Source organism: Rutilus rutilus (genome assembly GCF_951802725.1).
Source record: "Rutilus rutilus genome assembly, chromosome: 4".
Taxonomy (NCBI): domain Eukaryota; kingdom Metazoa; phylum Chordata; class Actinopteri; order Cypriniformes; family Leuciscidae; genus Rutilus; species Rutilus rutilus.
The window spans coordinates 6,232,097-6,245,046 of record NC_140212.1 but is presented as its reverse complement, the minus strand read 5'-3'; the positions used below and the strand labels follow the sequence as shown (position 1 = coordinate 6,245,046).

Sequence of the window (12,950 nt, the reverse complement as noted above, 5' to 3'; positions counted from 1 at the left end):
GCGGATGGACTTGTCCTCTGTGTTTAAGAGGTAGGGCGCTTTGACTCACTTTTATGTGTAAAATAGAGAAAACTATTCAAAGGAGGTTCTTCTGTGACTCATCCTTAATCACAAGTGACATTTGAGTTTGGTGTGTGCCCTTCTTTAAAAAAGAAAAAAGCAGCTTAAACCATCCTAAGAAGGTTTGCTGGGCTTTGCTGATTTGAGCTGGCCTCCCAACTGCTCCAAAGCTAAAACCAACTACACCAAATAATAAGAACCTCAATGCCTTTACAACCAACCTAACAAGCTGAGAAGTGGCCAAAAACTCCAAAAACTCAACGTGACCAGATGAAAAGTGCTTCAAACTCTTAAAACTAACCTGAACAGCCTGAAAACCAGACAACAGAGGACTAACCAACTGAAAAGTTCCCAAAATCCCCTTTGAAATCAAGCTGACAAGCTGAAAGTACCCGAAACCCTGACCAGGTTAGCAGGGCAGCTCAGGCTATAAAGATAAGACGTTCACACATTATATTTGGCTAAACTAAAATGGTTTTCTGGTGTTTCCGCCAGATCACTTGGTTCCAGCAAGGTCATTCTGCAAGCCTCTTGTCTCTTAAAAGAGCTTAAACCAGCTAATACCGGTTTAAGATGTTCTCTTTTTTTTTTTTTAACACGGTAATAACAGTATGCAATTACAAGATGATGAGCAAAATGATTGCACCATTACATGTAATCAAGTCACCTTCATTTATATAGCGCTTTTAACAATATAGATGATTTCAAAGCAGCTTTACAGTAATAATAGGAAATAAAAGTAACAGAGATTGTTTGGCTTTACAGCAGCTCTAGAATAAAGTTATTGTCCAGCTAAAGTTAGTCCATTGTCCATACTCAAACATTTTTAACCCTAATCCATCATTATTATTAAATAATGACCAGTGTAAACAAAGAAATACACTGTAATATTGTAATATGAACCCTAAAATGTGCTTTATAATAAACACACATTTTATATATATATATGTGTGTGTTTGTGGGTTATTAATATTATATATACATGATTCATTAAATAATATTGTTTAATAAATCATTGTTCAAATAAAGTTAACTTTAAGAAATTAGTTATTTGTTCATAATGCTTTAATGTCAGCATACTCAAACTTTTTTAATCTAACTAAATGCTATCTGCATACTGTATATTCTGCTAAATTAAAATGAAACATTTGGCCTCACAATTAAAAATGACCCATTTTAACAATTAAAATCTTGCCTAGGTTGTATATTTTTAGTTTTTGAAGTAAATTTCACTCCATTAACAGTCAACATAAACCCAAGTGTGCAGTGATGTGTACACTGCCATCTAGTGCTGACTGACAACTGGTTTGCAATTAACTACGAAATGCACGATTGACAGGTGGATTAAGTTTTGACAGAACGGGTACATCCTCTACTTAAGAAACAATATAGGGTGAAGTTTAAAATTAAATATCTCGTCCAAGAAACATTCCACCCATGTCATTATAAAGAGGCACCTTTACAACATTCAATTATTAAGGTGAAATACATTTTTTTTGGTGCTGATTTTAGTAGCTGAACAACATACATTAAAGATTAGAAAAACAACTAAAGAACAAAATTTATTAACAACCATTTAATGAGTTACATAGCATGAAAAAGTTGCATTGTGCTTTTGTTGTAATCTTTGGGACGTCCACTGTGTATAAAGAAGGGTGTAGGTGACGGCTTAAAAATGGACTCGGTTAATGTTCAAAGCCAATCGCACCAAGTACCATGTGTGCCGTGCATTTGACATTTGAGTGGTTTTGACACAAAGAGATAAAATGGTGTAGTGGTAAACAAATCTGAGGTGTGTGACAGGTAGGAAATCAAAAGACTCGATCCTAGAAAAAAAAAAAAAAAAAGTACACCTGAGAAAGAATCATTTGTCATTGCATCTGGCCAAACATGAAGGCACAAAGTGACAGCGTGAGCTCATTTCCTCTTGCGGGGGCTCTTTTCTGAATCCACCTTTCTTTCTTCAGAGTCCTTCTTGCCGCCCCGGGTGGACAGAGAAGCCGCGTGGCTTTTCTCCGCGGTCTCAGAGGGATCTTTGGTTTTCTTAGTTTTGTGATCAACCGAAGCTGGTCTGGGTTTTTTCCCTCCTGAAGCCCAGGAAAAGACGGCTTTGATGAGGAAAATGCCGACCAAAGTAGCTAACAGTGTTGAAAGCACCAGTGACCCCGAGAGGCCTTTGACGTGTCCCCGAATGTGGCTCAGGATTTGGCATACAGGCGTGTCTGAGCTGGGCTGCTTTGGGAATTTCTCCTGCGCGCAAACAAACACGTTTCAGCGTTCATTTGTAGTCAACGTGAAATCACAACTTAATCTATTTGCTTTCCCAATGCATATTACAGCGAATGATTCATGTCTGTCTTCTACTTTACCTTTAGTCCAGACTCCTCAAGCAGTTTCTCAAGCGTCAGATCACCAAGGGTCACAATGGGGAAAAACTCCTCTTTGTACTTCCGCCTCCACCAAGCCTGCAGATGGGTCCTTCCAAAACAACAAAGTACAGTAAACCTGAGAGCGGATTCAGGCTGGTATGCGGCTTTCTAAATGTTTATTATTTCTATTTATCCCCAGAAAACTACTATGGAACAATGGAGACTTAATTAAATTATTCTCTCCATTTACAAAAAATATTGGAGCTCACTTGTCTTTGGCAGGGTCTGTGAAGTGGTAGTTGTAAAGCTTGGCTTTGATTAGAGCTGGTGGTTTCTGACTGAAGGGGTACTGCGCTTCATCTGCCTGAAGCAGACTAACCACTACGGGAAGGAAAAACAGGTTAACAATCTCAAATGTAGGCTGATAAGTACAGTGAGCCCTGCTGTGGTCGCTCACCCTCTGGTTTGCCCTGTAGGAGGCGCTGTATGAGGCCTGCGAACCAGGGGCTTTGATCGTTCCCCTCTTGAGCCGCCCGCCACATCAGCTGCTCCAGCCGGGGCTGGTAAGGTCCTATTATGGGTGGGGCGGTGTTCACATTTCCTGGTTTATACATGGGGTTCATCTCCTGCAACAGGATAAGAATACAGTCCACTGAGGATAAACTTTAACCTTTCCGGTGAATACTTCATGGAAACAATGGCTGCCTGGGTTATTACTCAGAGAGTAAAAAAAGATTTGATTGTTGTTGCATGGCATCCTTTCCCATGTCTTTCTCACCGTCCATGTCAGGCCATCATGGCTGCCCTCTAAAATGATCTCAGGCCTGCCCTCAGTGGAGATTACTCTGTGCTGGATCCCGTACGCCCCGACCAGCTGGTACCTCTCTACGGCGCTGTACGCCTCTCGCACTTCAGGTAATACTGACATGCCTGTCATGGCGGTGTATGGAACCTGAGAGGAAACACCAACACACATGTACTTACATACAAAGGCAGGTAAAAATGTTAAATTGCACCAGTTCAGTGTATAACAGCACTTCTCAATCTTTCTGACTCTGAGTCCCCCCATCGTCAAAGATTAATAGTTGAAGGCCACCCAAGATTTCTGTTGTAAAGGAAAAAGTTGCTCATTTTCAAACCTTATTATTTACAGGAACGATCAGTGGCTATATATAAATCAATTTAATTTGATTGAAATAATTAAATTAAATAATTATAAATAATAAAAAAAAAATCCATAATTACAGAAGCAGGTAAATTGCTGAATGTTTATTTACATGATTAATAATGAATTTACATGACTCACGTCATTTGTGATTTTTTTTTTACTCACAAATAGTAATTCCTCAGCAATTTCTACCCGATAAAATATTTTAAAAATGTATATTTGTTATAGAAATGTCCACGAATTTTATTTCATTACTTTTTCAGGTCTAGAAATCACACTTTTAAAATTACTCGTAGTGGGAACCTGGTATATAAAAAAAATAATTAAAATAACATATGACATCAGCGCACATCTTGAGTTTTAGCTAATTTTAAAGCATATTTTTTCTTATTTTAAATCATTTTATGCCATCTTGTGGCCCCCTTGGAACTGTACAGAGGCCCTAGCTGGTCCCGAGCCCCTGGTTGAGAATCACTGATCTATAAAGATCATGTTTTATGGTTATGGACAGCAGAGGGCACTGTATTGCTTGTGTGTAATAAAAACTAGAGCAATTAAAAGGAAACAAAAATGATATAATAATATAGGTTATTTTTTACAGGAAATGCAAACAGATTAACAGATGCAAAGTCACTAGTACAACTATGTAGCATTTGAGACTCAGAACAGCATCATCAATATGACTGGATGAGACGCAAAGCCTCCTAAAATCACATAAATCGCACATCAATTGTTACGTCGCATATGTAGCTCACCATACTGAGGGCAAAGACGGCCACAGCAGCCGTCGTGATGACGGCCCACTGGATGAGGGACCACACTTTGCTGGCCAAGCCTCGTGTGCACACACACCTGACAAAGGAAACAGATGTGAGATTTCTTGGCTTGCCTCCTGAACAATGGACTTTGGCAAAATCATGAGCTGAAATTCGAAATCTTTTCTTTTTGTACAAACACGCACTCTTGTACATCTATCTTTATGAGGGCATTCATTGACACAATGCAATCTCTAGCCGCTTACCCTAACCTTACCCATCACAACTAAGTGCCTAACCCGAACCCTTACCCTAAACCTACCCTTAACCTAATTATAACCTTATCCCTAAAACCAAGTCTTGACCCTCAAACAGGCCTTTAAAGGGGTCTCAGAAAGTGAGATGTCCTCACTTTACTCTCTTTGTCCTCACTCCAATGGTCTAAAACTCAAACTGGTCCTCACAAAGATAGTTGTACAAGTACACACACACACATTGGATTTCCATGTTTTATGGGGACTTTCCATGGACAATGATTTTTATACTGTACAAACTGTATTATTCTGTCCCCTAAACCTACCCATCTCAGAAAACCTGCATTTTTATAGTATGATTTATTAACCGTTTTCCCTCATGTTGACCAGAAATGTCCACACAAGGCCAAAGATTTCTGCCATTGCCATCCCTAGCATTCACTTTGTCCCCACAATGTATGGTTTACCAGGACCACACACACACAAAAATAATCAGATTCTCATAAGCATTCCTGATGGGGCTTACAATAGCATGGCGGCCACCACTTCCCAGGTGAACGACAGCACACCAACCCAGATAGTGAGGCCCTGAAAATGCTTCAGAAATTCATCAAACTCCTTTTGAGAGAAATCTGAAAGAAAGCACCAATGAATAGATTAAAAAAAAAAATCAATTAACTGATGCATCTTTTGGTGATATTTTGCCTCGTTGACATGGCAGAATAATGTTTCATATCACAAAACATCCTTGAAAACAACAAATCAGTTCATGGCAAGGCAAGATAATGGGTGACTCTCGCAAAATGTGCCAAAAACATGTCTGGCTCATATTTCAGCCCATTATCAAAAGAAAAACTATAATCTTGCATACAGAAAATTATTGTAGCATTTTCATGGAACAAAAACCTTTCACAAAAAAAGTTGGCACACCACAGTTCCATAAAGAAAATACTTTCTCTTTTTTTTTTTTTTGCATGTTCTCACTAAAACCTTTTCTTATTCTCACTAATGTAATAAAAAAAAGTAGATTTTTCAAAGAAAACATTTTATGAAAAATATACAACATTCGCTTCTGATTTTGGAGTAAATGTTTTGATTCAATATCTCCATGAGATTCGTCCTAACATTTTACAAGACAATTCAATTCTAAGCTTGTACACATATTTATAAATCTGTTACCAAACTAAAAGGAAGCATCAGATACATTTTTGCAAATCAGTTTATATATATATATATATATATATATATATATATATATATATATATATATATATATATATATATATATATATATATATATATATATATATATATATATAAAAAAACACACTTTAAGACTCACTGGTTTTGGATGACAGGGTTTTGTTTTCCCAGTTAATCTGCAGCTTGAAGAGAATAACTGAACTGATCAGGATGAACAGGTAGACGGCCAACTCCACCAGCACAGCCAAAACACAGAACAAAGTCTGTGCGCAGGCTGAAAAGCACAGGCACACACTCAAATTAAAGCTAATAAGCATGTTGGGATCTTCACACATTGAACACTAGTTTGATACTGGCAGAACAAAAAGATTTCATTAACATCTCCTTTGATGCATTTTTTTCTGAGCTTGCATTAATGAGCCCCTTAATCAGATCATTAGTGCAAATTCTGCTACTACCCCACCAGAAATAACTGCACAAAGCAGAAGTTAGAGATATGAGCTCATACCCCCGGCCTTTTTTTCCTGGCCCTTCTTCTTCTTCAGAATAGCACTGGAGTTGAAGTGTTCGTCATCCAGCAACGAGACGCTCAGGGCGATGCTCAGCAGGTTCAGAAGGCCACAGTTACCCGTGAGGATGTGGCAGAGCTGAAGAAACAGCTGATGAAAATGGTATAAAAAGAGGTATAAGTGAAAAAAAGACTTGCAGTAGAACACACACACACACACACACACACACACACACACACACACACACACTTATATATAATGTTAGCTGTTGATGCTTATATATATTTAAAACAAACCTGAACATAAAAGCTGAACAGTCTCAAGCGGCGAATGGGAGCAAAGAACGTCATAAGAGGAATGGTGATCTCGCACTGCAACACAGCCACGGCTCCTAATCTCAGCAACCAATCAGGAAGCTGGTGGACGAACCAGGCCAAAGGGGTGGGACTCATCTGGTTCTCAAAATGATGACTCAGTGCTGCAAAAGAGATCCTCGAGTTTTCAAAGAACTGTAATCTACAGATGAGTCAGTTTGTCCCACACAGATGTGCTGTCTGCCTCACAGTTCTGGGCTATTTTTACCATTATTTAATGCAAATTCAAATCTAAATTAATTCATAGCCTTTTCATTTTTCAAGTTCATTTTTTCACCAATGGCTGTTTTTATATAACACATAAATCATTTGGGGAGTTAATTTCCAGCAAAGTGACATAAGATTTCCTCGTGAATAAGAGTGGGCGGCATGACGAGCACAAACGAACTGATCTCAACCAATACAGAATGAATGAATAATGTTAAAAATGATTCAATATACCTGACAGGCCGTACCACGCAGGGTCGCCACTGGCCAGCTTACTCGCACCTGTGCAGAAGGTCAGCCGGAAGAACAGCCAGCGGGTCAACCAAAAGGTCACACAGTCGTGGTTCCTTTGAGAGGAGCCACAGCGGAGCAAACCCAGCGGAGCAACAAGCACAGCCAGAAACCCAGCCTCCAACAGCAGCATATCCCTATGAGACCATTACAATGAATCAGAATTACAAACATGACTAGATTTATATCATTTCTTAAAGGAATAGTTAATTTAATGAAAGTTCTGTCATCATTTACTCACCCTCAAATTGTTTCAAACCTGTTTGAGTTTCTTTCTTCAGCTGAACATAAAAGAAGATACTTTGAAGAATGTCAGTAACCAAACAATTGATGGACCCCATTGACTTCCATAGTATTTTTTCCCTACTATGAAGTCAATCAATTGTTTGGTTACTGACATTCTTCAAAATATCTTCCTTTGTGTTCAGCAGAAGAAAGACATTCATAGAGGTTTGAAAAAACTTGAGGATGAGTAAATGACAATTTTCATTTTTAAGTGAACTATTTCTTTAAAGGTGCTCCAAGCGATGTCACGTGTTTTTTACGCTGAAACATTTGTCGTCACATACAGCAAACATCTCCTCACTATCCGCTAGCTGCCTGTCCCCTGAACACACTGTAAAAAAAACGAGATCTCTGTAGACAGCCCAGGCTCCACAAACGGCAAGAAAAACAAACTGGCCCAGCCTGGACCCCGAAACATAACAAACAGTGTTCCAGCCAATCACCGACAAGAATGATTTGGGGGTGGGGGTTGGGGGGTTAGTGCGCGTGCACATGTGGGGAGTGGAGAGAGAAGCATGAAGAGGGAAGTTAGCTAGAGGAGAGATGTCTTAGACAACGACTAACGTAAGAATTATATTCTCTTGAATTTTGAAATGGCCGACACACGACCAAAGAGATGACGTTCTGATGAACAAATAGCAAAGAAGAGGGAAAAGGAGAAGGAACGCACGAAATCCCAAATTTACATCGGAAAAGCCTGTTTCAGGAAGCACGGAAGGGAGGGGGAGGGGACGGGATGAGGAGGAGGGAGGGTCGAGCTAGCCTCCGTTTTGTTTGACAATACTTCGAACGTCAACAAGATGTGACGTCACCCAACATCGCTTAGAGCACCTTTAAGAAAAGAGCCCACCAGCAAATCTCTATACTCTTGTTCTTAGATATGTCTGGGTTCTTCAAACACGAGTCAGATTTTTGACAATTTTTTTTAGAAAAGTAAAAGCACAGACCACTAACCACTGATTAGTAATTTAGTGGACTGCAATCACATTAAATTTAATGGGCAGGCACATAATATGCCGTAATGTTTGCAGGCAGTTTTCCCTATCATAAACATAATTTTTCTGCTGCAGAGAATCTGACTTGCAAATGCCCCAATTATGAGCCTCAACAGCAATGGAGAAATAACAAGCAGTTACGCCAGTGTCGGTTATACCAAACAAGGTCAACCTGCAAGTCATATATGACAACTTGAGGAACTCACCATTCAGACTGGAGGAAGTCTCCCCCAACCTATAAAACAAAACATATGTCTCAATTATGGTTCCACTGAGGCCACAAATCGAATAAGCACCTGACATAGTGCACATTAGTTTTATGCACACTTAATAGCTTTTAATTCTCTGACAGGAGGCATTTACTAACATTATACAGTGAGAGGTAAAGGGCCCACAGGCAGAGGTAGATCAGACTGTCCCTCAGGGGTCCCAGGAGCACAGCACCCAGGCTCAGCACCACTCCGAGCAGGCAGATGAGCTCCAGGGCCTGCTGGGGCCCCAGACCCAGAGACGGCCCCAACCACAGCAGGGACGGGGAGGCCTCCAGCTGCTCCAGCAGGGGCCGCTGCACTTTCGGCATCTGCAGGCGCACAGGAACAATCCCCTCATCTCCATACAACCCTGTCCAGAGACACACAAACAGAGGCATGCTTCATGTTATTGCTGTGCATGATTTAACTGTGAACATTACTCGTATCACACACATGACCAGCGTCGCCCAATAGTGAGCCTATGTGGCGACGTGCAACACAGACGCGCTACGCTTAAACACTACGTGAAAAGACTCGAGGCCCAGAGAGAAGGAAATGAAAAGTGGAATAAAGTCGTTATTTTTGTTTGTTTTTGCGCACAAAAAGTATTCTCGTCGCTTTATAAACTTAAGATTGAGCCACTGGAGTCACTTGGACTATATTAACGATGTCTTTAATACATTTTCTGGGCCAGCAAGTTATAGTGTCTTAGAAGCCTATGGAGGAGTGATCCAGCACTCAGATTTAATCAAAAATATCTTAATTTGTGTTCCGAAGATGAACGAAGGTCTTACGGGGTTGGAACAACATGAGGGTGAGTAATTACTGACAGAATTTTCATTTTTGGGTGAACTATCCCTTTAATCTGACTTAGAAACAACTTTCCTTTTCAATAAAGAGACGGAAAGGCATACACACATAACCAATGTTGTCCGATTCACAAATGAATGAGAGGGTTCTTTTAAAGGGATAGTTCACCCAAAAATTCAAATAAGTCATCATTTACTCACCCTCATGTCGTTCAAAACCTGTAAGACTTTCGTGCTTCTTCAAAACACAAATGAAGATATTTTAACGACATCTGAGAGCTTTCCGTCCGTCCATTGACAGTCTACGCAATCATGAAAAACTTCACGAAGAGATTGTAAAGATTGTCATTGCGAGCTTCAGCAAGAACCAATGAGGTTTGTTATCGTGCGTCAAGCAGGTTCAGTTGAGCTTCTGTTTATGTACACTGATCAATGTTTATATGCAAATAAAAATTAAACCTGTTCATCATGTAACGCAATCGAGTCTCTTCAGAAAATTTGGACTAAACCACTCGATTCATATGGATTAGTTTTACGATCTCTTTATGAAGTTTCTGAAGTGTCAAAGTGGTTGTTGCGTAGACTGTCAATGGAGGGACAGAAAGCTCTCAGATTTAATTAAAAAGATCTTCATTTGTGTTTCGAAGATGAACAAAAATCTTACGGTTTGGAACGACATGAGGGTGAGTATTCATTTGTGGGTGAACTAACACTTTAATGAATCGTCAAAAGGACTGTATTTATAACTATATTTTATTATAACTATACTTGTGCACATCATTATTAAATATTTAGGCAAACACATTTTTTACTTACACAGTGTGAAAAATGTGTCAAATTCAGGAAGTAAAATAGGTTGTGAACGCCATTTCATTTTGACTTTAAAGATATTTTGATGAGTGAGGTATAAAAGGAGGGAATATGGAAAAAAACAGGTAATATTTCATCAGGTGCTGATTAGAAACAATGGTGGCGGTGACAGACTGCTCATGTTCTGCACACAATAATACAGCATGTTGTGCTTGTTTGCTCAGTGGTAGTAAAAGCACAAAGCATCAAGCTGTAAACATTCATTCAACAGAACACAGGCGCACACTGCCATGACAATGAGCAAAACACAAACCCGTCCTGTGAGTTTTGAATGCCTCAGAACAAGCACAGACACCCCAGATGTTCCAGCAGTGTTAAACACTGGATGCAAACAGGTGCACTGTAAAATACCGCTTTAGGCGACTTGCTAAGTTACAATACACTGACTGACATTCAGTACAGAGAGAGATCAGGAAATACTACTTTACTTTGTTGCAGAACTTTGACAAACGGAGCTAGTTTTTAATGTGACTGAAATCTTTCTTAAGGTGGATGGCAGTTAGCGGAGGGGCAAAGTTGCATGGTCACATTTTTTGGCATGCAAGCCACAGCAAGAGTACGCTTATAGCAGGCTGGTTTGAGTTAGGGAACAGGCCGTGTATTGTGCCAGTGCCAACGTATGACTCACGGTTTCTCTTTGAATGCTCTTTGAAGACCCAGTTCTGCCTCAAGCGGCTCCTCCAGGCACACTGCCTTGAGGATCTCATGCCATGTGGGGGGATTCCATGTGCTTTTCCCAGAACCATCATAGATTGTAAAACCATTGCCACCAACTAAGCTCACGTCGCTTTTAGTAAAAACGCACCCCTGGAGTTTAACCCTGACTGGAATATATCTTCAAAAGAACTTAAACTCTGCGAACATGCCTTCTTTTGTCAAGTTTTAAACATGCAGCTGGACCACCAACAACCCAACTCAAATTATCAAATGGGAATAGAGCTATTATGAAGTGCATATGATTTCCATTATCTGTGGGAAACAGTCTGATGGTGGCCAGATTTGGCAGTCTACACCCTACAATACAAGGATAGAGTGAAACTGTTCTTTTAATTCTTTCAAATAAATAATATAAAAGTGCATCCGGTTACGTTAAATCCACTGTTGTTATATAGAACTGTTCTATAGTCTATACACAGCATTTAATCCGCTATTATACGCTAAAGAAAAACAGAGTAATCCCTTTACTTTTACAAGGGAAATTGCAGTAATTAATTACTTTGTGGTAATGTATTACACACAACACTAATATGAATGCAGATTAGAGACAGCTTGCAAAATACTGCACTTGGTAATACATTGCAAAAGCATGAGTCACAATGGTACAGAGATGAAAGCTTGTTAAAAAGAACTTTGCTGTTGCATGGGATCATAGGAGCTTATTGACCATTTTAAAGGTCTTGGTGCATGCCGTAGAATTAGTTGGGAGGGGGGAAAGAGCCTTTATTATGAATACGCCACACACATGGCATATGCACAGCGCATTTCAGGGACAAAAAGCTCACAGGCCCCTGAGTGATGACGGGTCACTACAGTGCGCACTCAGCACTAACTGGCGGGGTTCCTAAAATCAGCACATGTGGAGGAATTGAAGCAATGCTGGTTTTAACATACTGGCATTCTGTCCAGTTATTTCGAAATTCTGAAATCCTGTTTACAATATTACATAGACAGCTAGAATGCGTCGTTCTGCATGGAGATGCGGTTTGTGCACGAGATCCTTCAAAAGTTTGAACTGAAACTGGTCTCCCGTGACAGGAGAACGAACGGTTAGCGCTGAATGAATGAATGAACCAAAGGTACCCCGTTTTGTTTTCGCCGACATTCCGCAACAGTTCAAGTTCAAGTGTATGCGCAACCATTCATTAATGCCGCACCCAAAATCCACCATAACCGCCAAACATCCACCTTCAAAAAAAAAGGAGAAACTTCCCTACCTGGTATTTGAACGTAGATGGATGAAAAAGCACACACGTATATAAGTGCAATGCTGATCAAGAACATTCGTCTGGGAGTTTTTACTTCCCCCATCTTGGCGGCTTGCTGCAGGGATGAGGTGTCACTTTGTTTCGGGTGATTCGAGAGCTGATGCTCATTGGAAAAATGAAGTGGAATAGCAGGGGTGGAGTTTGAATTTAGTGATGAGAAGTCCGACTCACTTCCGCGAATCGGCTCTTTTGAACTGTTCGTTCAGTTCTTTTACGTCATGACGTAATCACAGCACGTGGTACCCGAGATTCAAACGAAACGTTCTAAACGTTCCAAAAGATCCATTATGATGATATGTAGCACATAAGTTATTTAGAACCTAACTATAGTTTGCATTTTTGACCATACTAAAATTAATTTACAGTTATTGAAATGGAAATGTTTATTAAACCAACTCGGTTTCGAATGCGAGTTAATAAAACCAAAAAGCGAGTGTGACTCCAGAAGACCACTTAATTTTTTTTATTTTTTATTCAAGCAACATTTAGTATAAATACGAGTATTAAACATTATACATACAATAAAAATAACATAAAATAGCCGCTCGAACGGTAAATCTTTTTA

The 12,950-nt window shown here is 39.7% G+C and overlaps 1 protein-coding gene across 1 annotated transcript; it reads right to left on the bottom strand.

Annotated features, from left to right (window-relative positions):
* Positions 1-1,609: 1,609 nt before the first annotated feature.
* Positions 1,610-12,561, bottom strand: lmf2b (lipase maturation factor 2b). Its single transcript, XM_084408445.1, has 14 exons — positions 12,335-12,561; positions 8,838-9,091; positions 8,677-8,705; positions 7,134-7,327; positions 6,615-6,796; positions 6,318-6,468; positions 5,949-6,083; positions 5,133-5,238; positions 4,353-4,449; positions 3,208-3,381; positions 2,887-3,055; positions 2,699-2,810; positions 2,430-2,538; positions 1,610-2,310 (listed from the first exon to the last, which is right to left on the bottom strand). The coding sequence occupies exons 1-14, from the start codon at positions 12,426-12,428 to the stop codon at positions 1,978-1,980; spliced, it is 2,139 nt and encodes a 712-aa protein (XP_084264571.1). The 5' UTR covers positions 12,429-12,561; the 3' UTR covers positions 1,610-1,977.
* Between the last annotated feature and the right edge of the window lie 389 nt (positions 12,562-12,950).